Source organism: Microcebus murinus, chromosome 5 (assembly GCF_040939455.1).
Source record: "Microcebus murinus isolate Inina chromosome 5, M.murinus_Inina_mat1.0, whole genome shotgun sequence".
Taxonomy (NCBI): Eukaryota; Metazoa; Chordata; class Mammalia; order Primates; family Cheirogaleidae; genus Microcebus; species Microcebus murinus.
In genome coordinates this window covers 6599211-6626270 of record NC_134108.1, presented here as the reverse complement: position 1 = coordinate 6626270, position 27060 = coordinate 6599211, and the positions used below count along the sequence as shown (strand labels likewise).

The 27060-nt window shown below is 50.8% G+C and overlaps 1 protein-coding gene across 3 annotated transcripts in view; it reads right to left on the bottom strand.

Annotated features, from left to right (window-relative positions):
- Positions 1-3057: 3057 nt before the first annotated feature.
- PRKN (parkin RBR E3 ubiquitin protein ligase) overlaps positions 3058-27060 on the bottom strand; it is a 1194517-nt gene continuing 1170514 nt past the window's right edge. For all 3 annotated transcript variants that reach the window (XM_076002808.1, XM_076002810.1, XM_076002809.1), the window contains 2 exons: positions 15458-15575; positions 3058-5604 (listed from right to left, as the gene is read on the bottom strand). In XM_076002808.1, the coding sequence (XP_075858923.1) occupies positions 5492-5604; positions 15458-15575 (231 nt within the window). In that variant the 3' untranslated portion in view covers positions 3058-5491. The remainder of the gene's footprint in view (positions 5605-15457; positions 15576-27060) is intronic.

Sequence of the window (27060 nt, the reverse complement as noted above, 5' to 3'; positions counted from 1 at the left end):
AATCAGATCTAAAAAATTTTAAAGAAATCCTTTTATGAAATTAATTAACACACAGGAGCCATAATGAAGCCCTGAAAAATTGTCATTTTAGAAATCTGTTGACATGGAAAGGTGCTCATCCTATTTTTAAGTGGAAATAGTCAGATGCATAATTATTTCTGGGTGGTAATTTTTATTTTTTGCCTTTTTTACTTTCTATAATGAGCATGTAATAATGTGATGATAATTTTGTAATAAAAATATAAGGAAAATTGTATAGGGAAAAAGACCAAGTGGAGATTTGATGCTAAATACTATCTCTCAAAAAGGCCACCAGAGGCATTCTTAAAAATGAAGACTCCAAGGATCGTGGGTGAAACAAACTGAAGGACGGAGACACAGGACAACTTCACCCTGCTGTGCAGTGGGAGTTCCAGGAACACCTGGGGTGCCGCTGAGTAGCCCGAGGCACTGGGGGGCCGAGCAGGGTTTCAGGACAGGCTCCCTGGACCGACTCTCTCAGGGATGCTTCGGGATAAGGTTGTGCCGAGCTGAGAGCAAGAGCTTCCAGCCTGTGCCAGACTTGCTTTTGCAACGGGAATGCAGGCATCCAGCCAGGTGGTGCTAGTCAGTGACACCCTGTGGCTAAGTCACCCAGGATGCATTTAGGCCCCAAAACCAAGCTCTTCACTATAGTTTGATTTTCCACGTAGAATTGCTCAGAATTCAAAAATGCAATTCCATCGTTAGGGAGCCGTGCCAGACCTGGTGCTAGGCGTACAGCGCTGAGTACATATCTCTCCTCTCCTTATCCGCCCGTAAGAGCACAGAGATAGGTAAGTACGTGTTTAAATTCCTGCACATTCGATGCTACGATTTTGGGAAATAAATGCACACGAGGAGCGTTAATGATTTAACCAAGAATTGATTAAACCTACAGGTTGGTCAGTCAAAGGGAGGAGGAGAGGATTGTAAAGAAATAGTCCTAGGAAGATGGAACAGCATTCAGGAAGATCAGGAGTATAACAGAGGGAATGGCCTTAAAAAACGGCAAAAATGTTTTCTGTCTCTTTAAAACGTGCTCCACTCCTTTTTGAGAACTAAAGCCTGCATCCCTGCCTCAGGCCAGTGGTCAGGAGGGGCAGGTAATGCCTTTTGTTCGTTGTGCTGCAGGAAAGGGCTTAGCCCTACCGGGCAGAGGAGGTCCTGAGTGGAGGTCAGCGGACTGTCCTCAGGGAGGTGGGCAGATCAGAACCGTCAACTGTGGTTGAGCAGCAATTGCCTGAAGCTGGGAACCCTCCCGTTAAAAGCTCTGTATTTTTGCTCGTTATTAAGACAACAGCATTTTTCATAGAGTAGTCTCCATCCTCCTCCTTTGCCAGCAAAGTAATAAAGTTCTCTTTCCTTCTTCTCAAACCACTTGTTCTCCTTCTTCTGATGTGGCCTTGAGGATAAATGGCGAGCTTTTGGTAATGGCAGGAACGGTTCTCATTGTAAATGTAAATTGTAAATTGTCATTTTATCTTTATACCTTGTTCTCTTACAAGTTTGGTTAGTGTGAGTCATTCCTGGGTCCAATCACATCTTGATACGGTGACAAAATTGACTTTTTTAGACTATGCAAGCTGAGGATGAGATCAGGGCACCTGGTGGGTCCCTCAAGCCAGTGCCACTCACCTGTGTGGTCAAGCCAATCTCTCCAGATAATAATCCCTGGTTTCTTTTTGCATGGTTATTCACGCTGAAGCAACAGTGCTTTAATATTTGATATTGGGCAGCTTATTCCCAGTGGGTTAAAGATAAGCTCAATGTTATTTTGAAATAGGATTTTCTTCCCAAACCGAACATCAGTATTGCCCATGCTATCAGAGGCGGGGCGGGTGATGGGATGCAGACTCTATCCAACAGCGATCCTTGGCTTTCTCCCATGGTCTGCTGTTTCTTTTTGCATGATCATTTTCACACTTGTGCTTATTCATTTCCACTCACAATGTTACCTTTTTAATTTAAACCCCGGACATTACCTGCATATGCAGCACACACAGCTATCAACTTCCTTTCTAGAAAACTTCTGGGACTGTCCAGAAGAGAATCTAACACATGTAAATCCAGAACAAGTCCTGCCTCTAACGTGACATCACCAAATTTTCTAACGTGCACCCACGCACATTCCTGCCGCTTGCAAATACTCTATGTTAGCTTGATGCTTTTCATCGCTCTGTTCCTCGGTCCCCACCGACTGGTGAGTTTGTTAACAACAGTGGAGGATTGCGGGCGCTTACTGCGTGCTGGGCAGAGTCCTAAGTGCTTTCCGTGAATTAGCTCCATCCTCACAACCACCCTATGAGGTGGAGGCTGTCACTGTCCCCAAAGTTTGCACACAGGTGAGTGGTGGATTTGGGGCTCCCACCCGGCGCCCAGAGCTCACCCCCTTATCTCTGCTGCCCCTGCTTGGCCAACACCAGGGCCGTCATCCCCATGAGCTCTGTGTCTCTCAGAGCGTGTCCCGTGGTGCCCGGCTGCGAGGGGCCCCTCCGTGCCTGCTGCCTGCCTAACTCGTGGACGGGAGCTGCCCAGGAATGGTCCACCCAGATCTCCAGACGTAGCCGTCGCGACACGAGCAATGCGTGACGGTTACAGCAGTAACAGCGGTGTTGACATGCTGCAATGAGGGCAGTGCAAAGCCAGTGACATTTTCTAGAATGGAGAGAGAGAGAGAGAGAGAGAGAGAGAGAGAGAGAGAGAGACCGACCTTATGAAAGGGTTTTCCTAACCCAAACTTCTCTTTTAGAAAAATTTGCTAGGAGGGCAAGAGAGTAGACGTTAGATTTTTTTGCATGAGAGTTTGCTTTTGGGGGCCCTTTCAGATTTTGATAGCACTTAGGGAACTACTCTAATTTTAAAAAGGGAAACAGCGAGGGTGAGCCCAGAGCTCAGAGCAGCGATAAAAACGGCCATTTCACCACCAGGCAGTTAGCTCTCCCCGGCCACGAGTGCGGCCCGGAGGGGCAGCCTTTGGTTCTCCCCCACACCTTCCACGTGGATGCGGAAAATATATCTTCAAAGAAGACTCGAAAGCTCTTTTGATGCCTTTATTGACAATCTGAGTACACCCTTAGACATTATAGTCAGATATTTCTTAACACATGTCAGAGAAAAATAAAGATTCTTCTGCAAAGGCTTTACTTTTATTCTTTTGATGTATTCGTGTTTTGTTACACTGTTCTTGCTCAAACAATAGTTTGTGATTCATGTTCATGCAGAGTGGCTGTTTTTGTTTTTAACTTAAGAACCACTGTTTTGAGAAAAAGAAAGAAAAAGAAAGGAAAGAAGGAAGGAAGAGAAAGAAAGAGACAGAGAGAAGGAAAGAAAGAGAGAGAGAGAGAGAGAGAGAAAGAGAAAGAAAGAAAGAAAGAAAGAAAGAAAGAAAGAAAGAAAGAAAGAAAGAAAGAAAGAAAGAAAGAAAGAAAGAAAGAAAGACCACACCACCAAGAAAGGAAAAGAGACCACGCTGGACAGCTGAACAGCTCCGGAAACTCACGGGAGCAAACCTCGCCGGGGCGTGGCAAAGCCAGCACACGGTGCAGATGTGGGAGAGGCAATAATGAAAAAAAATCATTAAAAATAAGCTGCGGATGATAAAAAGTGCTGTGTGCTCCCCAGGATAGAGGGAGCCGTGTGATTGTCACATTGGGTCAGTGTAAGGAGAAGCAATTGACTGGGATTGCTGGTGACCTGGTGTTGGGCCCCGACTGGGGTCCAGACTGAGTGTGGACAGGAGCCGCTGGGACTTGTGGGCTCAGGCCCGGTGACCTTCCTTTTCCCCACACGACACAGACATCCCATCATTTCCGGGCCTGGCAGTGGGCGGTGCTGGAGGAGGTGCATTCGTGTCGGGAGCCTGGGGGCCGTGAGTGCTGATGTGGCCACCCTGCCTGGCCCGGGGCAGGGCCCCTGAGAGGAAAGGACAGTCCCTGGTGGCTGGAACACATGGACTGTCTGAAGCAGTTAGAGAAAGACAGACAGATGTCTTTGGGAAGTGACCTGGGAAATTTCTGAGTTCGTTCCCCTCTCTCCCTGCCAGCAAGGATTTCAGGAGTTGCATCTGAAAAGAGAAGCCCTGCTCCCGATTCCGTAATTCCCCGAGACCCTACACCCGGAAGGGACTCCATGTGCTAGTGGGACTCATCGTGCCCTCGGTCACGGTCACTATCTCCCTGAGAAGTCACCAGCTCACGAGAACAACAGATAGTGGTTGTACTTTCTCAACTATCTGCACACGTGCGGGGGCGGGGAGGGGGGAGGGAATGCGGTTTGCCACATCCAGTGTTAATCTTTCTGATGGGCTGTGAGTATCTCAGAAAAAAAGTTGAAAACTTGATCAGCACTCCAATTCAATCCATGCTAACGTGAGGAATATTCGAGCTGGCTTACTGGCCGAAGAACAGAACGCTCCTGGGAGGAGCCCCCGGGGTGTGCAAGGCTCTCGGCCATGCAGGCCAGGGGCCAGCGTGGGTAGGCAGAGGGGCGTCCCCCCACTTATGGAGGGAGTCAGGAATCTTTCACCCTGACAGTCTTGAAAAGGCTCCTCTTTCAAGCTTCTGATTTAATAATGTACACTTTTCTTAAGATGGAATATCATTATGAAATCTTTTCTAAATACATCTCCTTTGTAGGCCCTTTATCCATTAAATTTATAGTGGAGTCAGATGTGTTAGCTGCAAAATGAATACTTAAAATCAAATTATGGATCTTGTAATATTTTCAGAAAAACAATATCTTCTTAAAGTTGCAAATAATTAAACGGAATGAAAGTGCATTGAGTTTTGATTTCTTCCCTGTAATTCAAACATGCAACATTCAAATTAAACTTTTGTCATTTCTCACTTAGTTGGCAAACTGATTTATGCATAGTTGATATTTCACCAATGTAATTTTATAAAGATAGAATTCTTGAGGATAAACAAATATTTTTGACTATTGCCTGCAGCTCTTTGGGAACAGACGCTCTCCGAATATTGTAATAAGAACGTTGCTCTTGAAGCCATGAATATGGTTTGAGCGTGCACTGCAGAATCTTACTGAGAGCCACTGACAATAGTCCCTGAAACTATTTCCCCCCTAGCTGGCGGTTTCTTCACAGTATTGACTGAAGGTAAAATGCAGGAAAAGTAAACCTGAGACATCTCTCTCCACACACTGACCCAGCCTGATGCGAATCCGCATGAGAATGGCGGCACACGCAGGACACACGCGTGGCACCGTCATCTGAGCTCTAGTTCCCGAGGCCTGAAAGTGCCTCCCGCTGGCGTCGCAGTTGGCTCTGCTGTTTTCCACGGACACAGTGAAAAGGGTACAGGAGTTTCTGTTCATTTGCTTTTGTGATTTCAGAAAGGAAATTTGAAGTGTGCGTGTGTGTGCGCGTGTGCGCGTGTGTGTATTCAGAAAGGAAGTGGCAGATGGAGGCAGGAGGCTGTGCGTGTCCCTCTGCGGTGGCGCCGCCGGCGCCCAGCTACACGTCGAACCAGTGGTCGCCCATGCAGGTGCGGTTCCACTCGCAGCCGCAGTTCCAGCACCACTCGAGCCGGCACTGGGGCTGAGGGCACTTCATGTGCATGCATCCTCCTGCGGGGACAAAGGACAAGGTGCGGTGGGTCTGCGGCACGCCTCCGGAAACCAGAACCCCCACGCCAACACGCTGCCCTAGGAGCCCCCTTCTAAGTGAATAATCGCGAGCAATACAAAGGCAGAGAGAATCCGATCTGCGGAGAAAGAGCGGAAAGCACAGTGAGGCAGCTCTCACGTCAGGACGGTCATTAAAAAAATGAACGGAATTGAGGCATGAACGCCTTCACCCAGAACAAATTTTATTTATTCATTTATTTTGAGATAAGGCCTTGCTCTGCCACCCAGGCTGGAGTGCAGTGAGGTCATTATAGCTCACTGCAGCCTCTAACTCTAGGGCTCGAGCGATCCTTCTGCCTCGGCCTCCCGAGTAGCTGGGACTATAGACATGAGCCACTGAGCCAAACTTTAACTTACAAACCTGAGTTTATTCTCCTGAAATGGGATTTAGAGACAAATGCTTCATGTTTCACCGATAGGGGTCAATTCCTCATTTATTAATACATATATTAAATAATATAATTTAATACTATAACCTAATACTTTAATATAATATATGATAATTTAAATATGTTATGATTTTTAATCATTTCTGCAGTTATTTGCTATTTGGCTTGGCAAAACTCACAAAACAGGAATTGGGAGAGCATAGTACTTTCGATTGGGACTATGTCCCTTGATGCCACCCAAAATTTTATTTAGGATGAAAAGGATAGAAAGGAATTAATGAATAATGCTGGGTGCTCTATTTATTTCATTTACGCTTCAAAAACACCTTGAGATCATAGCATTATTCCGTTGCAGAATTTCCTCAAGGTGAAGCACTTTTAAACGGCGGAGGCTGAGATTTAACTGAGATCTCTGTGATTCCAATGTTCTTCCTTTCACAGAGCAGGGTCTCTGCAGCACGAGAGGAAAAGCCCTTGTTTTGGGCCTTATTTTGGAATTATTCACCTTCCCTAACGGGTTGCATATGGTCCCTGTCTGCCTCTGGGGCTAGACACCCCGTGTGCCGGGAAGAGAAGAGGAAGTTACTTGTGTGAAGCGTTGTGCAGAGAACTATCCCTGACCAAGTTTCCCAGACAATTCAGGCACGAGCAGTTTCTTTGCTTGAATCCTACGTGGCACTGAATGGGCTCCATTTTTCAATTTTACCATTTATCTGGTTAATTTGGTTTTTCTTGCCAAATTTTCCAAGTAATTGCCTTGGTACTGTCTCCCTTCTATTATTAGAAGCCTGGCATGAGAACTTCCACTAATTTAAAATACTTATGCATATGTAGCTATAGGTATTTGTTTTAGGATAATTTATATACATGTAAAATCCTCCCCCCTCCTTATTTTTACTTCTTTTTGGTTTGTTTTAAAGATCATTAAAAATTACAGGTATGCAGAAGGCAAAGGAGAAAACTTACAACACTTCTATCTTAATACTTTCCATTTAGGATTGTGTCCTTTTCAACACATATGTAATGGTAGTATACTTATATGTTGGAAATAATATGACAAAAATAGTGTGATACTGTAAAATCACTTACATTTTCCTACAGTATCATGCAGAATTATTGAGCAATAAATTAAAACTCAGTGAACTTTTTTTTTTTTTTGAGACAGAGTCTCACTTTGTTGCCCAGGCTAGAGTGAGTGCCGTGGCGTCAGCCTAGCTCACGGCAACCTCAAACTCCTGGGCTCAAGCGATCCTACAGCCTTAGCCTCCCGAGTAGCTGGGACTACAGGCATGCGCCACCATGCCGGGCTAATTTTTCCTATATATATTAGTTGGCCAATTAATTTCTTTCTATTTATAGTAGAGACGGGGTCTTGCTCTTGCTCAGGTTGGTTTCCTGAACTCAAACGATCCGCCCGCCTTGGCCTCCCAGAGAGCTAGGATTACAGGCGTGAGCCACCGCGCCCGGCCTAAAACTCAGTGAACTTTTAAAGCAATTCTAAAGGAAAGGGTGAGGATGTTGTTGCATTGTAACATCATGATACATGTGTGCACTGGTTTTCATCCGTGGTTCCTGGTCCATAACTCCCTTTGCCGTTGTTACAGTTTTTGTTATAATGTTGGGGCCCCTTAGGCCTCAGAAAACAGAATCTCTCTCTCTCTCTCTCTCTGACCTTCCCCCGCCCTCCTGTCACCAGCCTACGGCAGGACTCTAACCTTCGCCTGCCTTTCCGCTGCGGGTGTTGAGACCCTCCTTCCACAGGGGCCTGCCCCACCCCTGCAGGCGGGGGAGAGGAGTCTGCACAGACAGGCCCTGCAGCTCCCCACTCAGTCCTCGGGGGTCAGAGCGCACCCCTTTCTTCTCGGGCGCATTTCCACACGGCTGTCCCTGCTTCGGTCATGCCTGTCCGACGACAGCTCCGTAACAGGCCCAAGGGGACGGGCTTGGGCAGCTTGCAGATAGCCGGACACACGCAGGGGAAGCCCATTGTCCCTCCCCGGTACCTCGCCCTGGCATCTCTTCATCTGTACCCTCTGCAAGAGCCTTTATAACACACTGGGAGATACAAGCGTTCCCCTGAGCTCTGTGAGCCGCTCTGGCAAATTAATCCAATCCACAGGGCGGATCGTGGGAGCCCCAACCTGAAGCCAGTTGGTCAGAAGTCCTGGGGGCCTGGACCTGCCGGCTGCTGTCTGGGGACCGAGCCCTCAGTCTGTGGGGTCCGATGCTTTCTCTAGGTAGACGGTGTCAGAACTGAACTGGGGACACCGGCTGGTGTCCACTGCGGAACTGATCGCTTGCCGGGTGTGTGGGAGAGACACCTCCACACATTTGGTCACGGAAGTCGTCTGTGTTAGCTGTCGCTGAGTGAGAGACTAGAGAAAGCGTCTGAGTATTGTTTTTCCTGCACTGGGACCTATCATGCCAAAATGGTATAACAGGTCGAATGGATCTGGGATACGGGCATTGTAAGCAATATTTTATGATAGAAACTGGCATCACAGTGGCATGGTAGGATAAGAAGAAAGGAAGCGGGAAGAGAGGGTAGGACTAGAAAGTTATCGACAATCTTTCCTGGCGTCTAACAGGCACGAGGCTACTGCTAGATCCCACGACGTGGAGGAACAGCGAGGACCGTAACTCTGAACACTTTGCCAGCTTAGAGGTGCACGCAAGCAAGAAGCTGCTGGAAACCTCACACACGGATTTGTGGACACTGACATGAAGGGAACGTGGCTTCCCTTAGGGTGGATTCTGTCCCCAGACTGACACGCCCCCCGTGGTACGCCCCCCGTGTGGGCAGCCCACAGAGCAGCTCTTCGTTAGACCCAGAGAGAAGCTCCTCAACAGCCTGAAGGCAAACTGAACTGGCGACGCCCGCTCCTTGGCCAGAGAACGGAGCCCGGACCGCATCTGCTCGGCTGGACGGGAAGGAAGAGGCGCTGCAGGGCGGAGGGGGCGGCGGGAGGAGGCGCCGAGGGTGAGCCGGTGCGTGAGCCGGTGCGTGAGCGGAAACCGCGCTCATCGCCACTCAGCCTAGCCGAGGGGAGACCGCTCTCCCCCAACACGAGGAGTCCAGGCCACGGACCTAGGTGCGGGCCAGGTGGGGAGTCCTTGGTGACCAGGCCACGTCGGCCTTCGTGATGGAGAGAGACTTCACAGCAGGTTAGGCCACCACCAATAGACTTCAGGTTTCAGCTTTTTAGTTTGTGAATTAAGATTTCAGAAGGGAAACATCAGTGCTTTCCATTTACAGCACATCACGATGTCTTAAAGAAACAACCTGACGGGGACACTTTTCATCGGTCACTTGCCGCCTTCGACTCCATCGTCCAAGGCCGCAGTGCGCCCCGTCCAGGACACCGGCAGCGGGGCCTCCTGCACACGCGTGCTCACACCCCAGTGCCTTTGCACGTGCTGCTGGGGGCCTAGGATGCTTCCTCCTGGCTCCTCCCCGACTGGCTCATTTTTGCCGATTCTTCGACTCATGGCGTGGTATCATCTCTTCCAGGTAAGCCGCTTCGCCCGGGTCCCTGTGTCTGATAGCTTGCTTCCTCTGCATTTTATTAGACATATCTGTTGATGTGTCTAGCTTCTTTACTAGCTAAGCTCTAATTCAACAAATATTTACTGTCTGGGCACCGTTCTGGGCTCAGGGCATAGACAGACAAGGTCCCTGGCCTCATGGGCGTATGTTCTAGCCAGGTGACAGACACGTACACAAACACATCAACCAGTAATTTCGGGAGGTGGCGCGTGCTATGCGGTTATTATTAAAGAAGCCGGGGTGGCGTGGGGGAAGCGGGAGGCAGGCGCTGAGGGGAGACGGCCGTTACGGAGGTTCACGCAGGGAGGTTCACGCAGGAAGGAAAGCGGCAGCCGGGCTGAGGGAGCAGCTCTGAGCAGACACAGCCGGGGAGCCCCACTCTCCCCAGCTCTGGGGCAGGGCGGCTCTCCAGGGCTGTCCTCAGTCTGGCCAGTCGTGGGGTGTGGGCTCCCCTGAGGAAGAGGAGGGACCCGGGGCGGGTTCTCTGCCCAGGCGATTCCGCAGGGGGCCAGGCCCCCACGTGTGGCACTCCCTGCAGCAAGCCATGGCCCTTCCGTCCTGGAGGGGCTGGGACAGGGCCTCGAGTGTGCACCACGGCGGGCAGGGCTCTCCTTAGACAGGGCGGTGACGGGGGTCCCCCGAGAGGGGCCATGAGCTGAGCTCTGAAGGAAGGGAAGAGGCCAGCCTTGGGAAGTGACGGAGTGTCCCAGGGAGAAAGCTGGCTGTGCTGGGACCCGGGACCCGACGGGCTGGGGACAGGATGCTGACGGGGGCCTCTCCACGTGGGCCATGCTGTTATGGTGCCACAGGAGACAGCAGGGGGACAGGGACAGGACAGCCCCACCCTCGGAGCAGTCCCCCCGCCGTCCGTGCAGGGCGGGTCACAGGTGTGCAAGAAGCAGGTGCGCAGCCCCGTGGGCGGCTGCGCTAGGAGGAGAAGGTGGACAGGGAGGACGTAGACAAAGACGTGGGAGAGCGTGTTGGGCCAGATGGGGTCGAGGGGTGGTGGCGGGGCTGAATGTGCAGGGCGAGGAAGGGGGCGGGGTGGAGGGTGGGCTTTGGGTTATGGCTTGAGCGCCTGGGCGGTGCGTTTGCCGAGGTGGCTGCACCCGGGAAGATGAGGTTTCCTCAGCAGCAACTAACGTCCCGCTCTGATAAGTTCCAGATGCCTGTTGAACAGTAGCCGGAGACGCTAAATAAGCAAGCAGTGGGGTGTTGAAGCTGGGAACCGAGGGATAAGGGGATGGGAGGGACACAGATTGGGGAGCCGTCAGTGCATGGATGGCATTTAAAGCCACAGGCTGGGCAGTGTGTTAAGGTGACACATGGGGGAAGTATCTCAAGCGTCCGCACAAGCTGACAGCAAATGCCCAACCACACCGAGCCACTTAATAGAGAAGCAGAAAGCAACTCGCCCAGGCCCACCGACTACCCACATCTTATCTCCCAAACTGGCACAAGCAAAGCCCGGGTGACCCAGGGGGCCTGCGTGGCCTGACTCCTAGCGACCTCTGGACCAGTGTCCCGCCCTCCTGCCCTCGGTGTGTGCGGACAGGCCTCTAGGGAGCTCCCTCGCCCTCCCATGGCTGCCTGCAGAGACTTGCCTGGCTTTTACTGATTCTTTGTCTCTGGTCATACATCATCCGTGTTTATTATAAAAGAGCGTAAAAAGAAAATAAAGTCACCCTTGATCCTACTATGCCTTGAACTACCCACTGTGACACACGGATACTGTTTTCAGTCTTCTTTTCATTCTTTCTAGTTTTTCCCCACATGTACAAATTTATACTTCGACAGCTGACATCACATGCTGCTGGTTTCTGGAACTGCGATGTCCCGGTTAGGATCCACCGCAGGCCTCACGCCCACCCCAGGTCCTCACTGACGTGAACCACGCACACCCCGGCCGGTGAGAGCCCGCACATCCCACGTGTGACCCCCTTTAATCCTCACGTCCTCCTGCGAGGAAGCTCTGCCGTGAACCTGTCTCGCAAACAGGGAACTGGTGCTCAGAGGGCCACGCAGCATGTGGCAGCGCCCAGACTTGAACTCGGGCAGGGGAAATCCAGAGCCCGTGCTCTCAGCCGCCACGATGCCACGACGTGGGGCTGCGCGGCGCCTTGCCGTGGCTGTGTCAGCGTAAACCTATCTTCTCACAGTGTGGTCAATGGACAGTTAGATGATGCTGAGTTTTCCCTAATATAAATAATGCTGCAGTTAGCACCTTTTTTCCTAAAATGTGTGTGTGGGGGCAGGTGTATGAGCATATTGAGTATTTCATATTATTTAGGGTAGATTTCCAGAAGTAGAATTATTGAGTTGAATAATATAAGTCTTTATATATATTACTAAAGTCTTTATATATATTACTAAATATATCCACAGACCAATATACCTTATGAATACAGACACAAAAATTCTTAATAAAATCCTAGCAAACTGAATTCAGCTGTTCATAAAAAAAAAAAAATCTATCACGACCAAGTAGGCTTCATCCCAGAGATGTAGGGATGGTTCAACATACACAAGTCTATAAAAGTGATTCACCACATAAATAGAAGTAAAAATAAAGACCATATGATCCTCTCAGTAGACACAGAAAAAGTATTTGACAAAATTCAGCACTCTTTTATGATGATAAGAACATTTAACAAAATAGGCTTACCTCAAAATGATAAAGCCATATCTGATAAACCCACAGCCAACATCATACTGAATGGGGAAAAATTGAAAGCATTCCTGCTTAGAACTGGAACCAGACAAGGTTGCCCTCTATCATCACCTCTATTCAACATAGTACTGGAAGTCCCAGCCAGAGAAATCAGACAAGAGAAGAATATCAAGGGCATCCAAATGGGGGCAGAAGAGGTCAAACTATCACTCTTTGTTGACCATATGATCTTATATCTAGAAAACTCCAAAGATTTTTCCAAGAGACTAATGGAATTGATAAATAAGTTTAGCAAAGTCTCAGGTTACAAAATCAACATACACAAATCAGTAGCATTCCCATATACTAACAACAGTCAAACTAAGAACCAAATCAAATACTCAATATCTTTCAAAACAGGAACCAAGAAAATAAAATACCTAACAGTATATTTAACTAAGGAGGTGAAAGAGCTCTATAGGAAGAACTAAGAAACACTGAGGAAGGAAATAGCAGAGGATGTAAACAGATGGAAAACCATATCATGCTCATGGATTGGCAGAATCAACACTGTTAAAATGTCTATAATACCCAAAGTAATCTACAGATTCAATGCAATCTCTCTTAAAATACCACCATCATTTTTCACAGATGTAGAAAAAATAATTCTATACTTCATATGGAACCACAGAAGACCCTGTATAGCTACAGTAACCTTAAGCAAAAATAGCAAATTGGGAGGTATCAATTTACCAAACTTTAAGCTATACTACAAGGCTATGGTAACCAAAACAGCATAGTACTGGCACAAGAACAGAGATATAGACCAATGGAGCAGAAGTGAGAACTCAGATATAAAACCATCCTCATATTGCCATCTGATCTTTGACAAAGCAGACAAAAACATACACTGGGGGAAAGAATCATTATTCAATAAATGGTGTTGGGAAAATTGGATAGCCACATGTAGAAGACTGAAACAGGATTCACATCTCTCACTACTCACAAAAATCAGCTCACAATGGATAACAGACTTAAACCTAAGGCATGAAGCCACAAGAATTATACAAGAAAATGTGAGAAAAATTCTTACAGATATTGGCCTAGGCAAAGAATTTACGAAGAAGACCCCCAAAGCAATCACAATATCAACAAAAATAAATAAATAAATGGGACATGATCAAATTTAAAAGCTTCTGCACAGCCAAAGAAACTATCACTAGAGCAAACAGACAACCTACAGAATAGGAAAAAATATTTGCATGTTATACATCTGATAAAGGGCTGGTAACTAGAATCTATATAGAACTCAGGAAAATCAGCAAAAAAATTAAACAGTCCCATTAAAAAGTGGGCAAAGGACATGAATAGAAACTTTTCGAAAGAAAATAGACTAATAGCCAACAAACATATGAAAAAAATGCTCAATGTTTCTATTCATCAGGGAAATACAAATCAAAGTCACAATGAGATATCACTTAACTCTGGTGAGAACGGCTTTTATCAAAAAGTGCCAAAACAATAAATGTGGGAGTGGATGCGGAGAGATAGGAACACTCCTACACTGCTGGTGGGACTGCAAACTAGTTCAACCTCTGTGGAAAGCAATATGGAGATACCTCAAAGAGCTACAAGTAGAACTACCATTTGATCCAGCAATTCCACTACTGGGCATCTACCCAAAGGAAAAAAAGACATTCTATAAAAACGACATCAGCACTAGAATGTTTATAGCAGCACGATTCACAATTGCAAAGATGTGGAAACAACCCATCAATACATGAGTGGATTAATAAAATGTGGCATATGTGCACCACGGAGTTCTACTCAGCCACAAGAAACAATGGTGATCTAGCACCTCTTGTATTACCCTGGATGGAGCTGGCGCCCATTCTACTAAACGAAGTATCCCAAGAATGGAAAAACAAACACCACATGTACTCACCATCAAATCCGTACTAATGGAGCAACACAAATGTGCACACATAGAAGTAACATTCATAGGGCACTGGGCAGTTGGAGGGGGCGGAGGGGATGGGTAGAAACAAAAAAGAGCCTTTGCTTGTAGCAAATGGTCTCTTACCATGTGCTCTGTGCACCAGTCCCCACCACGCACCCTCTGCTGCGAGGGCCACTCGCCTCCCTTCCCTTCCACTTGCCGGTTTGACCTACACGGTCACCGTGTGGTGGCCAAGGCTAGAAAGGCTTTTTCTTTTGACCCCATTGATGGCCCTGCTCTCCATGGCTGCGTGTGACACCGCACGATTCCAGGAGCATCGCAGCAGCAGAGAGGGTGACAATGATTCACTGGGCACATTCTTTTTCTTCCCCAGCAGACCACTGATTCAGAGCCAGGGACTTGGGCGGAGCTGAGCCCGTGCCCACCGCGCTGGGGGGTGTCAGCACCCGCTTGCTTGTGTCGGTGATGACTGGCTAAAGGACACAACTGAAAAGACTTGCGTGCTGCTCACGGCCTGGCCAGGCTTCACTCCGCGGCGAGCCCCTCCCGGCAGCCGCCAGCCAGGCGCAGCGGGCGCGTGGTGAGAAGCTGGGGAGGCCGCGCCTGGCGCTTTGTTCCCTGGTTCATCTGCAGCCATGCCGCCGAGTCTGCGGCACATGTGTACGACGTTGCAGGTGCAGAAAGAGCTCTGTGAGCACTGGCTGTGGTGGCCTTACACTGGGTGGCACGTCCAGGGTGGACGGCAGGTAGGGCCCCCACTGGTCACTGCAGGGAATCAGGGCCCGGCCACAGGAATACTTTAAATGTGGACGCGTGGACTGGAGCTTAACTCGCAGTCACACTGCCGAGCTGGGGAGACGGCAGGCAACATGGTCACCTGGTGGTGCCGCCGTCAGAGCATGGCAAGGTCACGGGGAGGAAGGGAAAACCACAGCCACCACCGATCGGCCACTTACGCTCAGCCACCTCCAGTATCTTGATCTGAGTTTCTGTATTTATTATTTCCTTCCCGTCCACATAAACGCCATCTGCCTGACACAGCCACGGAACCCGCTAAATATGTTTGTGTAACATGAAAAATAATAACGGGTGTTGTGTATCAAGGGCTTACGCCACACACCAGGCCCGTCACGTGTGTTATCTTATGTAACCTCAGAACCCCTCCCTGCTACCCCTGCGCAACTTGCACATCCCCCCCCCCCCCCAGAGCCCCGGATGCCCTCGTGCTCCTCGAGGCCCAGACTCACCATTTTTTTCAACCGGCACGTGGCAGCGAGGACAGGGCTTGGTGGTTTTCTTGATAGTTTCCTTGGAGGCCTCTTCCCAGCGAGCTTGCTCTGCGGCTCTTTCGTCCACTCTGTAGGCCTGGGCAAAACAGACAGAAGGAGTCTAGATTCAGATCTTTATTATTGGGATTGAAGTTTAGGTTCCTTTGAAACACTGGCATAGGAAATTCTTCAAGACGGAAGTGCCTTTGGGCAAGAAGCCCAAATATCGGCGGCTCCCGTGACAAGTGCTGGACAGCCACTGCAGAGAGGGGAGCACGGTGCTCCTAGCACGTGGCACACGCTGACCCGCCGGGAAAGGACAGCTCAGGGTACAGTGCGGAGGTTTCTATTCGTGTTTTGTGTGATTTCGATTAAGTGCCATCTATCAGGGACTTAGTGCGCAGACAAGGGGACCCATGCTGCCATGCACTGCTCATTAGACACGGCCTCAGGTGTGGAGCGAGAAGACTAGTTTTTATTTTGCACTGAGGATTAGACAAGTGAAACAGTGGCCCCGAGCTGGTAGGTAAGAGTGTTGGCGTGACTCCAGAATCTTTGCTTTTAAACTGTCCTCTACATCTTATCTTCCCTTCTTGCACCTGGAAGATGGGGAACTCCCAATGTCGTCACAGAAGGGACAGGAGCAGGAACAAGGAAATGAAGTTGATGTGACAGAAGGCACCCTACGGAGTCTTTGTACTCAGCCCTGAGGACTCCAGCTCAAGCCCTGGAGCGGGGGGGGGGGGGGGGGGGGGGCGGCAGCGTGTGCACACCTGGAGGCGTTAGCACACGCTGCCGGGCTAAAAGCATTGTCAGCCGGTGAATTAAAACGTGTGTCCTACAATCAACACTACGCTCAGTCCAAGACAAATATTCAGAGCTCAACTCCAAGAAACCTCATGCCTATCAATGGCGCATCCTTGGAGGGTAATTACAAACTGGAAAGTTGCAAATTTATATTACTATGCCTTGTTCTTTGAGGGAAGAAAGGAAAAAACGATGGCAAAGGAAGAGAAATAATGGTGTCTCAAAATGCCAGCTTCCTCTCACTTCTTTTCCGACCCCAGAGCACATGGAGCAGAGTGGGTGTGACGTGCAGCCCCAGCTGTTCCCGCACACGGTTGTGCGTCCACCACCTGCAGCAGCGAGGCCCCAGGCCAGCGCACGACAAGCTCACGACCTGGGCGGGCCCGGGAGGGGCTCACCGTGCAGCCACTGCACGCCAGCCTGGAGCAGGAACCGGATCAGCCGGGTAGCGCAAGGCAGCGGGGGCAGCCAAGAGGGTTTGAAACCTGGGATGAAAGTGGGAGAAGGAAGAAGCCAGAGCAGGGGTTCCTGATGCTGTCACCCGCGGGGACATGCTTCCTTCTCCTCTCCTCTGCAGACTCTGCAAAGCGCTGAATGTTACGCCCTCCCCCAGAGTCCGATGTTGAAGTCCTCACCCCCATGTGATAGGGTCAGGACAGGGGGACTTTGGGAGGTCACTAGGCCATAAGGCATTAGTGTCCTTATCCAAGTGACCCCAGAGCACTCTCTGGCCCCTTCCTTACATGGGGACACGATGAGAAGCCAGCAGCCTACGACCCAGAAGAGGGGCCTCGCCGAGCCAGCAATGCTGGCGCCCTCATCTCAGGCCTTTCAGCCTCCAGAACGGCCAGAAATAAATGTTGGTTGTTTATAACGCCCCAGTCTCTGGAACTTAGTTACAGCAGCCCCAGCTAAGACAGACTCCACGTTTTGAGAGTTTTGTGTATGAAACACAACACATTCTCCTTATTTTAAATGAATGCTGTTCTGTGGAAGGGCTATATATATGAAGCAGCCCCCAAATGCCAAAGAGGCCACAGAAGGAGGCAGGCGAATCCAGCTGGAGGGTCCAGGGTGACTCATTAGAGGAACTTACAGACAGAAGCATGGTCCTGGGCGGACAGGCAGACGTCCAGACTCGGGTAAAGGTCATATCTTGGGGTAAAGGTCTACGTGCTCTGGTAAGAAGGAGCAGGTGGCTGAGACAATGCTGTGCGTGCCACAGCCTGGGATTTCTGCGCCAGGATCAAGGGTTCTTTGGGAGGACGGGTGAGACTCACAGCGGCTAGGTGTTCCTGCACGAGGAGTCACATGTCAACTGGACATTCTGGAGGCATTCCCAGGCTTGGGGTTAGTCAGAACGCACACGGTAGGTTGGCATCTAAAATAAGTCACTTTTGTTCCCACAGATGTACAGTTTCCTCAGTATTGCAGATACTGAAGCCTTTATCTCTTGCTCTAGGGGCCAGAGGGGACCTGGAGCCTCAGGCTGGCCGGCCTGGCTGGGCTGGATGAGTGCACACCGCGGGCAGCAGTGCGGGGTTGAGGGGGCCCTCAGCACCCCGTCCACAGAGAGCCCGAAGCAGCAAGCGCTCACCCGAGCAGACAAGGACGCCAAGGCCACACCCTCGTGGAGACGCCCGCATTTAAAGGTCAGAGACAAGAGGAGAAAATGTCCCAAACCTTAGAAACGAAACAAGCGGTGACGGTGTGCAATGCTTTTCAGTACCGAGCTGGAGGAGTTTCTTTAAGCTGGCGGACAGCCGGCCAGCTGTCTCGGGGAGGGGGTGGGGCGGGTCCACTCCGACCTGCACGTGTGAGGGCACGGTGGGTCGCAGCCTCATAAGGTGCGGATTTTTGGTCTGGTAGAGAATACGCGCCCAAACATTATGGTTTTATTTCCCCATAGGACGTGAGCCGGCTCTGCATATAACTTAGAAGTCGCATTTCGGGATTCCTCTCCCATGAACGACGTGGCAGCCTGTTCCTGAGGCGCGCAGGGAACCGGCTCTCCTGTCCTTTTGCCGGCTCTCCCGCTAAGTCGATGACTAAGACGTCAGCACAGGCCAACACCGTGTGTGTGGAAATCGCGCTGTCACAGCCGCAGGTGTCAGCGGGAGTGGTGGCCGGCTGGTCTGGGCCCCAGGTGCCCGGGAGGGGGCGGTTTGAAAAGACAGTGACAATGTCCTGTCCCCTCAGGAAGGGTGCTCTGTGGCAGAGGCTTCGCCCCGATCGTGCTGTTCGGTCACTGCAGCGTCCCTGAAAGGCAGGCCTTGTTAGCAACTGTTTTGGCTGGAGACAGCAGGGCTTCCCGAAACGAAACGCTCTGCCCACCCAAGGCCACACGGCCCGTGAGCGGCACATTCAGTATCCGAGCCCCAAGCCGGCGGAGCGAATGCCCCACGCTCCCGCGACTGCGGGGTATTTCTTTCATTGTAGTAACGCCACAGGCTCCAGAGAGGACAGAGGGGCTTAATGCCCCACATGACGCCATGGAGAACTGGAGGTCCCTGGTGACTTCCAAGAGAGGAGTTTTTATTCTTTTGAAATATTTTATATTCTCTTTTAGAGATGGGGTCTCTCACACTGTCCCCCAGGCTGGGGTGCAGTGTGGCCGTCATAGCTCACTGCACCCTTGAACTCCTGGGCTCAAGGGATCCTCCTGCCTCGGCCTCCCCACGAGCTGCGATTACAGGCGTGCCAGCACGCCTGGCTGGAGAGAGCAGTTGCAAAACAATTTTTGGCAAAAGAGTAATGGGAGAATCTGCCGCCCCTTCCCCCGGCCCCAGCCCAGGGGCCCCCACCCTCCTGCATCCTTCAACACGGCATCCTTCAACACGGCATCCTTCAACACGGCATCCTTCAACACGGCTCCACGCCTGGCCACGTGCCTGCTCTTCTGCTGCCGCCCGGCCGACTCTCCTTTCCCCCCGACCTGCCGAAACTGTTCTCGAGAAGGACATGAGTTGGCTCTGATTGCAAAGCCAACACCTTTTCTCTGTCTTCACCAGCACCAACTGCCCCGCTGCCCCTGACACTTGCAGGCTACTTTCTCCACGGCAGCACAGTCACCCAGAAGGCCGTCGGGAGTCCCCTGCCCCCTGCCTGGCACGGCAGTTATCCTTGTCACTTCCTACCGTCACCGGGTGGATCCACCGGGAGGAAAGGGCTTGTCATGGCCCAGTCACTGCTGCCGGCCTGGCTGACCTCGGGGCTCAGGAGAAGCAGCTCTAGAACTGCCAGTGGCGACGATTTCAGACCTTTGACGGCCACTTCCTGGGGGGATTGTCTACCGAGATGAGCACATCTTTGTTTCGCATCCTTCGTGAATGTCTTAGTGCTGAAGTTCAGATCCTTCCGGAATGATCTCAAGCAGTGGCTGGGTGCCCACTGGTTCAGGATCACCCAAGGGATTTTTAAGTGACGTGGATTCTTGTGCTCACACCCCGGAGATTTGGATTCAGTAGGTCTGGGGTGGAACCCTTAACCACTTCGGTACAGTGATCACCGGCCGGGAAACCTTGCCCACAGCCGGCACTCACAGTCCGCACGGTGGTCTGCGCTGCGCATTGACGACGCGTCCGTCTTGCTCTTGTGTGATGAGGAAAGCTTGAAAGCACTGAAAGCTTGTTTCACTTTACAGGCAGCTTTCCTTGTAATGTAAATATCAGAATAGGTAACATATACATATATGTTTTCATTATGTTATTTTAAATGTTCACAATTTTATTTTGATAAATGAAAAATTAGAAAAGTCAGTTCAAAATTATAGACTAAGGTCGACGCTCGGCTGTGCGCCTTCGTATCTCGGCTGCCGGCTACAGTCGCTGTGCGCGTTCATCCGCGGCTGTCGACTGTAGTGGACGCTCGTACGGAAGTGGTTAAAAATGCCCCAGGGCCTGTGAGGTGCAGGAGGTGTGGGAGCCCTCCACCCCCTGGACGGCAAATCCCACTTGGGCCCGAAGAGGAAATTGGTTAGTTGGATAAACACGCCCTCCGTCAGGGCCTGAGTCATCCGGCTACAAAGCTGTCTCCGGCTTGTGGTGCCGGGAGGGGAAGGTCGTGTGACTCAGCACCATCGCCCTGCCACGCACTGGCGTGTGCTCACAGAGCGCAGAGTAACGGTTAGCTTAATTTTACGGAACTCTGTCCCCGCTTACTGCTTACCTACCACAGGAAGGAATAGTGTGTGCATGTATGTGTGCACGTGTGTGTGTGTGTGTGTGTATGTGAGAGCACATGCGAGACGGGAATGGAGATAGAATAGGACAAATCTCTCTTATGTATTTCATGGCTGAAAACAGCAACTTCCTGTACTATATATGTGTGTGTGTGTGTGTGTGTGTGTGTATACATACATAAACACAGAGTCAAAATTGCCTCTGCAAGCAAGCACAGCCTGATAGCCAATCTGTGGCTTAAGGAGGAATAATTGTTTTTGTTGAATATGGTGATGATTTCAAGTGAACGATGAGAGGTGTCTGCTCTGCGAGGAGTGGCTAAGAGCAGGGCTTTGCAGTTACCAGGCCTGGGTTTAAATCTTGCTGCATATAACCTAAACGCCCACTCGTCTGTCCAAGTGTGATAAATATAGCGCACACCTCACAAGGGTTGTTGTGAGTCAATAAATCAAAGAGCTTAGCGCAGAGCCTGGCGCACCCTGAGCACAAACGGCGTTTTCTATGGGCACAGTCTCTGCGCTTTTGCCGCAATCATCGTCATCATCTGTGGTTTACAGAGCTGGGAATATCAGATGATGGGAGCTTGTATAAACGGAAAAGGCTGCTGAAGGCCTGGATTGGCCTTAACTCTCCTTAGAAAATACAGGTAGGGCCGGGGGTGGTGGCGCACGCCTGTTATCCTAGCACTCTGGGAGGCTGAGGTGGGTGGATTGCTCAAGGTCAGGAGTCCAAAACCAACCTGAGGGAGACTCTGTCTCTACTAAAAATAGAAAGAAATTAATTGACCAACTAGAAATATATATACAAAAATGTAGCCGGGCATGGTGGCGCATGCCTGTAGTCCCAGCTACTCGGGAGGCTGAGGCTGTAGGATCACTTGAGCCCAGGAGTTTGAGGTTGCTGTGAGCTAGGCTGACGCCACGGCACTCACTCTAGCTTGGGCAACAGAGCGAGACTCTGTCTCAAAAAAATCCCAAAAAACCCCCCCAAAAACAAACAGGTAAACTGGAGTGTCCTCCGAGAGGTTTCATAACAAAACCGAACTGGTGCCTGGGAGACACGTTAACCTGTAGGTGAGCTGGAACGACCAGAGGGACTGCTTTAGGAAATATCTGTGACACTTGTTTAGCCAATAACCAGACAAGTATAGTCTAATCCTAAACGTCAATTTAAATCTATGTTCCAAAAAGCATCATCAGATGGCCATCGATCACTGAAAACATAGTTGGCTTACTTCGAACATGAATATTTTCAGATGAATGGCAGCTTTTAAATACCACCTTTCTCATCATAATTGAATGCTCAGTTCACACCTTGTTGTCACACAATTACTAGAACCTTCCTCCGTTGCTGGGCAGCACCCTTTCTGAACTGCAGTTGCGGGTGAACAGCAGGGCCCTAGAGCAGCCCGCCCCCTGCTGGTGAGCATGAAAACTGCATCACCTTTCAGGGACCTTGAGCTAATCCATAATGTTCCTTCTTGGTAAAGGGCATTTACAAAACTCGCTTTGTCGTTTTTTTTTTTACATGGAGGGGTGAGGGGAAACTTGCCCTTTCCCCCCGAAAGTTCACTGACAGATCAACTAACAATTAAGGCAGATTAACAAGAGGAAGGTTTATTTACCATGCGCATGGGGAGAAGCACAGAGTTGATTCCCCAAAATCCCAGTGGAATTCAGATATTTTTTTATACACACCGTTTAGAGGGGAGGGAAAAAGATGAGGATTGCAGGTAATTCTGTTTAGGGGCAAGGGAGGATGAATGGATGGGGGAAGCAGATTGACTTGTAAATGATTCTCTTAGCAAATTAAATTAACCTGAGCAAATTAAATTAACCTTAGAGGTAGGTATTATATTTAAACGATCTGGGCCAGTTGCATTCTTGATTCTCCTTCCTGCAATATACTGAGATAACAGGGAGAGGAAGGGAAGTCCATTGCTCCCTTTGATCTTTTGGTCAGTGGGTCAGTCTGGTTTATGCAGAGAGAGGAAAAGCCCCCTCCAATGCATTTTTAACCTGGAAAGGCCTGTAATTCAAAATACTCTTTATACAAAGTAGTCATATTTTGGGTGGAAATTTCCTGAGCTCCTTCACCCACAACATTGTTTTATTATTATCCCTTTTGGGGAATATATATATATAAACACACACTTATTTTATAAGTGTATCATTTTAAAGAAAGAAGTCATCAAAGTGCTGGGATTTTTGATGGAGTGTCTGGCCAAGGGCTCAGTGGGCTCCACAAGGCTAAACTCTCTCCACCAAGTCCGGATGTCCTGAGCTGTGCTTTAGAATGCAATTTAGAAGAGTATTTTTGATGATGATCACAACGGTGGTGATTTCTGCTGTTAGTGGAATGTGTACCGAGCGACACAGATCAGATCTTATACAGTCCCGCCCCCTGGGGCCTTAACTGCTCCATAAGGGGGAAGTGAAGTAAATGTCTATCAACCTATTTTGAGATTGATGGGAGAAATGCAACAACATAAATATTAAGTAGCAAGAGTATTAATAGGTACCCTTTACTGGGAATGTTTAAAGTGGTTTGTGTTCAACTATTGTCCTAAGTTGACAAATGGGGAGAATCTACACTGGAGCAAGAAAGATGAGCTAGCTTGTATTTTTGATAATGGATATCTCTAGTTCCTGGCCTGCTTAGGTCAGCAATGGCTAAAACTATGAACACTATGAACAGGATTCTGATTGTGGAAACATCACTAACAGGATGCAAGAGTAAGTTAAAGTGGAGAACAAGCTCGTGCTTTGTGTAAAGTGTAGCTACTCTAGTACAAAGCAGACTGTTATTTTTGCTAGATTGAATATAGAAACTTCTTTATCTGATAGGCCTTTGTTGGGTGACTAAGATGTGCCAGGCACTGAGCGAACAAAAGAGATGACAGACAAACGAACAATGCCTGCCTTGTGGTGCTTCCCTGCTGGCAGGAAGTGGCTGTCACACCAGCATGCCCTGGAGGCTTGCTAACATTCAGATTGCTGCAGATCCTCCCCCCTCAGTTTCTGAATCAGTAGGTCTGGCAGGGGGTGAGGGCCAAGAATTTGTGATTTAACAAGTTCTCAGGTGATGCTGATGCCACTGGCCTTGGACCCTTTGAGAACCACTGTTAGCAAAATGTCTGCATAAGCTTCGGTCAGCAAAAAGAGACAGAGGGATTTTCGGGGGTTCTAGTAAAAGTTGTGTCAAGTGTGTGTGTCTGGGCTCCCAGACTGATGTGCCCCCCCGGGGGAGGGGGTAGGGATGAGGGCACAGAACTGCCTTGCTGGGCTCCCACCGTGACGCGTTGGGCTCTGAGCTAGGCATCGTGCACATGCCCTTTCATCAAGTCCTCCCGACTTCACAGTATCATATTAGGGATGAGAAAACGTGGCTTTGAGAGAGCAGTAGAATTCATTCATGATGACCACAGCCGCGGCACCAGCCGTGGTTCTTCAGTGAAACAGAATCAATGGGGCATGTGTAATCTTCACACGTATAAAATACATGGGTTTATTCTAAGGAATTGGCTCAGGGGATGGTGAGGACTGACAAGCCCAAAATCTGTGGCCAGGGCAGGTGGACACTCGGGCAGGGCTCCTGTGTGGCAGTTTTCAGGCAGAATTCCTTCTCCTTAAACCTCGGTCTTTGCTCTTCAGAACCTCGACGGACTGGGCCCGAGCCCGCTCTGACAGGCCACCTCCTCTACGTCAGCCAACTACTGCGGATGCCAATCACATCGACAGAGTGTCTTCACAGCGGCGCCCGGACGAGTGTCCAACCTGGGCAACGCGGCCCGGCCACACTGGCACGCAGAATTAACCGTCACCGCTGGTCACGGGTGAGGCCCATTTTCAAGACAGTTCACGTCTTGTGACTCCACATCCCTTCCGCCTTGCCTGGGTTCCTCACAGGCTGAGAACAGCTGGTTCTTGCTGAAAGAAATCACACGCGGGCCCAGGGAGCAGCCACGGTGGGTTCGAGCGTGCCATACTCCGCGCTTGCGTTGACAGCTGCTCGTGTGACAGGGAGCCGTGGACTAGAGTGGGTGAGCCATTCTCCTCCTCGCGACCGTTTGCACAACAAGCCCTTCTGTGCAGCGACGATATTTTGTCCGACCCACCCCCACCTCCACTTTTAACCTGTGGACGAGTGAAGGGTTGAGGGGAGCCCAGGCTCGCCTCTTGGCTTTGCACACCTGAGCGCCTCTCAGAAAGGCTGCTCCCGGGGACACGGCTCTGCGGTTCCTTCGCCCCTTTTGTTGGCGGCACTGCCGTGTGGAGGTGGCCGGGGAGCCTTGGGAAGCGGCGTTCGTTTTTTTTTTCCCTGGGCCATTTCATTTCTGTTTCTCGCAAAACACAGCCTCTCCCTTAAGGGGCTGGCGCCACCTGGCGCACGAGAGGCGCCTTGCCGCCGCTCCCCTGCCCTGCCCGCGGCAGAGCGCCGCCAGGCCGCCGCCTTTGCCGGAGAGCAAACAAGTCCCGTGGGGCTGTGCGCGCCGTGCGGTGTCGTGTGCGTGTGATGTGTGCAGGTGTGTGCTGTGTGTGGCGTGTGGTGTACATGTGCTGTGTTACGTTTGTGTGCGTGGTGTGTGTGTGTGGTGTGTGTGTGTGGTGTGTGGGATGTGTGATGTCATTGCTGTGTGATATGTGTGTTACACATGTGTGTGGTGTGTAGTGTGATCAGTTTCTATAAAAATAATTTCCATCTTACTGAGTCGTTCAAACGGCTTGTTTGAGAAGTCGAGTCTACAGGGGATAGATGTGAGAATTCAGGTGAGGAATGTATATGTAGATTTTTTTAGCGATTCTACCGGGATCCTAAAACCCCTCTGGAATCCCGAAGCCCCCAGCCGGGCTGCAGAGGATGGGGGCTCTGTGCAGGCGTGGATGGAGGGCTGCGCTCTGGGCATCCCCCCGCCCCCCGCAGGCTGTGGCCCTCGGGCGACACGGAGCGGGAGGGACTCCTGAGCTGCCGAGGCACCTGCAGAGGGAGGAAGCCCGGTGAGAGAGAAGCTGATGCCAGTGAGAAGAAGATTCTGGAAGTGCCTGCGTCTGTGTGGTAAGGCTCTGCCTCCGTGGGTACGTGTGACATGTCAGTGTGTGTGAGTGTGTGTGTGTGCACGCGTGTGCAAGCATGCCTTCGTGTGTCTTTCCATCTTATCTTTCGTTTCCTCTCTCTACAGTGCCTGGCACTGAGCGTTCAGTTTTAAAGAACCCAAGCCCCAAGTTTCACCATGTGCACCGTACAACTCAGCAGCTGCTCCACGCACAGTCTCACGGCATTATTTACACTGAGCCCCACGGGGCAGGTGAGGAAAGAGGGGATACGCATTTGAGTGAAGTGCTTGGAAGGAGGCAACCAAACCGGCTCTGTTGCCCATCAGCCCAGGGCCATTCTGCTCCGCAGAGCAAACCCTGGCAGAGGCTAAGCGCTCTGGAAGCGCAGCGCAGGGCCTGGGCTGTCCTCGCCAGCGCGTCCGAGACTGACGCACTCGCCTCAACGCAGACCTATCGGAGCCACCTCTCCTGTCTGCACAGCCGCTGAGACTGCGTGCCCAGAGCCAAGGATGCACGAGAAGTGGCCTCAATAAAGCTGTTTTACTTCAACCAACAGGCCCTTCAGGAAATGCGCTGGGCATCTGGATCCCAGGAACAGTGAATTCACCCGTGTCCCAGCTCCAGGACCGCCCTTTGTGTCACGAATGGCGAGAGACAGCTCTGCCGTGAGACACAGGAAGTGCACCACAGGCCCCAGTGGCTCCGCCGTCTCACTCTCCCCCGGAGGGGGAGGCCACCTCCTGGCCCGGCCGCCGCCTGCACATCTGTCGGGGATTATTCACCTCGGCTCTCCGTGGCTGGCTGCGGCCCGAGGTGGTCTACGCATCCTTCCCTTGGCCACACGCCTCTGCTGAGAAGTCCACAGCGAACAACCTGCTTCTGTCTCCATGTTTCCTCTTCCAGAGAATGGCACCACCATCGCCCCAGGTTAGAAATTCGAGCATGGCTGTTGGCGGGTCACCTCGTCTCGCCCTGTCCTCTAGTTGATTGCCAAGGTGTGCGCATCCCACCTGAACCCCTCTGCTCCTCCCCGGCCCTCTAGCCTTGGCTCTTGGAGTCCACGCTCTGGGGCATCCCCCCCACCCCACTGCACCTGGGGCGAGGGCTGGCTTTCCTCACCCGCTGGGAGCACTGGCTTTGTGGGCTCAGGTGAGCCGCACCCCAGGATCTGCCCTCTGTCAAAGAGCGCTGCCTCCCCCGGGTCACACCCACGGGTGCAGGTGGGGCGACTCTCACCCAGTGGAGACAATGGATGCTGAGGGCCCGCCTCCAGCCCCTCGCCCGGGCTCCCTTCACGTGCTGCGGTGCAGCTTCCCTCCCCTGTGCCGCTTCCTGCTCCTCCTTAAGGGCTGTTCCTGAGAGGGACACCTCCCTTGTGCAGGTCTCAGGCTGTTTCCATGGGAACCTGACCTATGCCAGTCAGTACCTGGATGGTCCTGCCAGTTGCCGAAGACGAGCCCGTGGCTGGCGGGAGACAAGCACTGGAGGCTCTGGGTGGCGAGGGGCGACGGGCAGAGCGCAGGGCCAGGCTGTGCTGGGA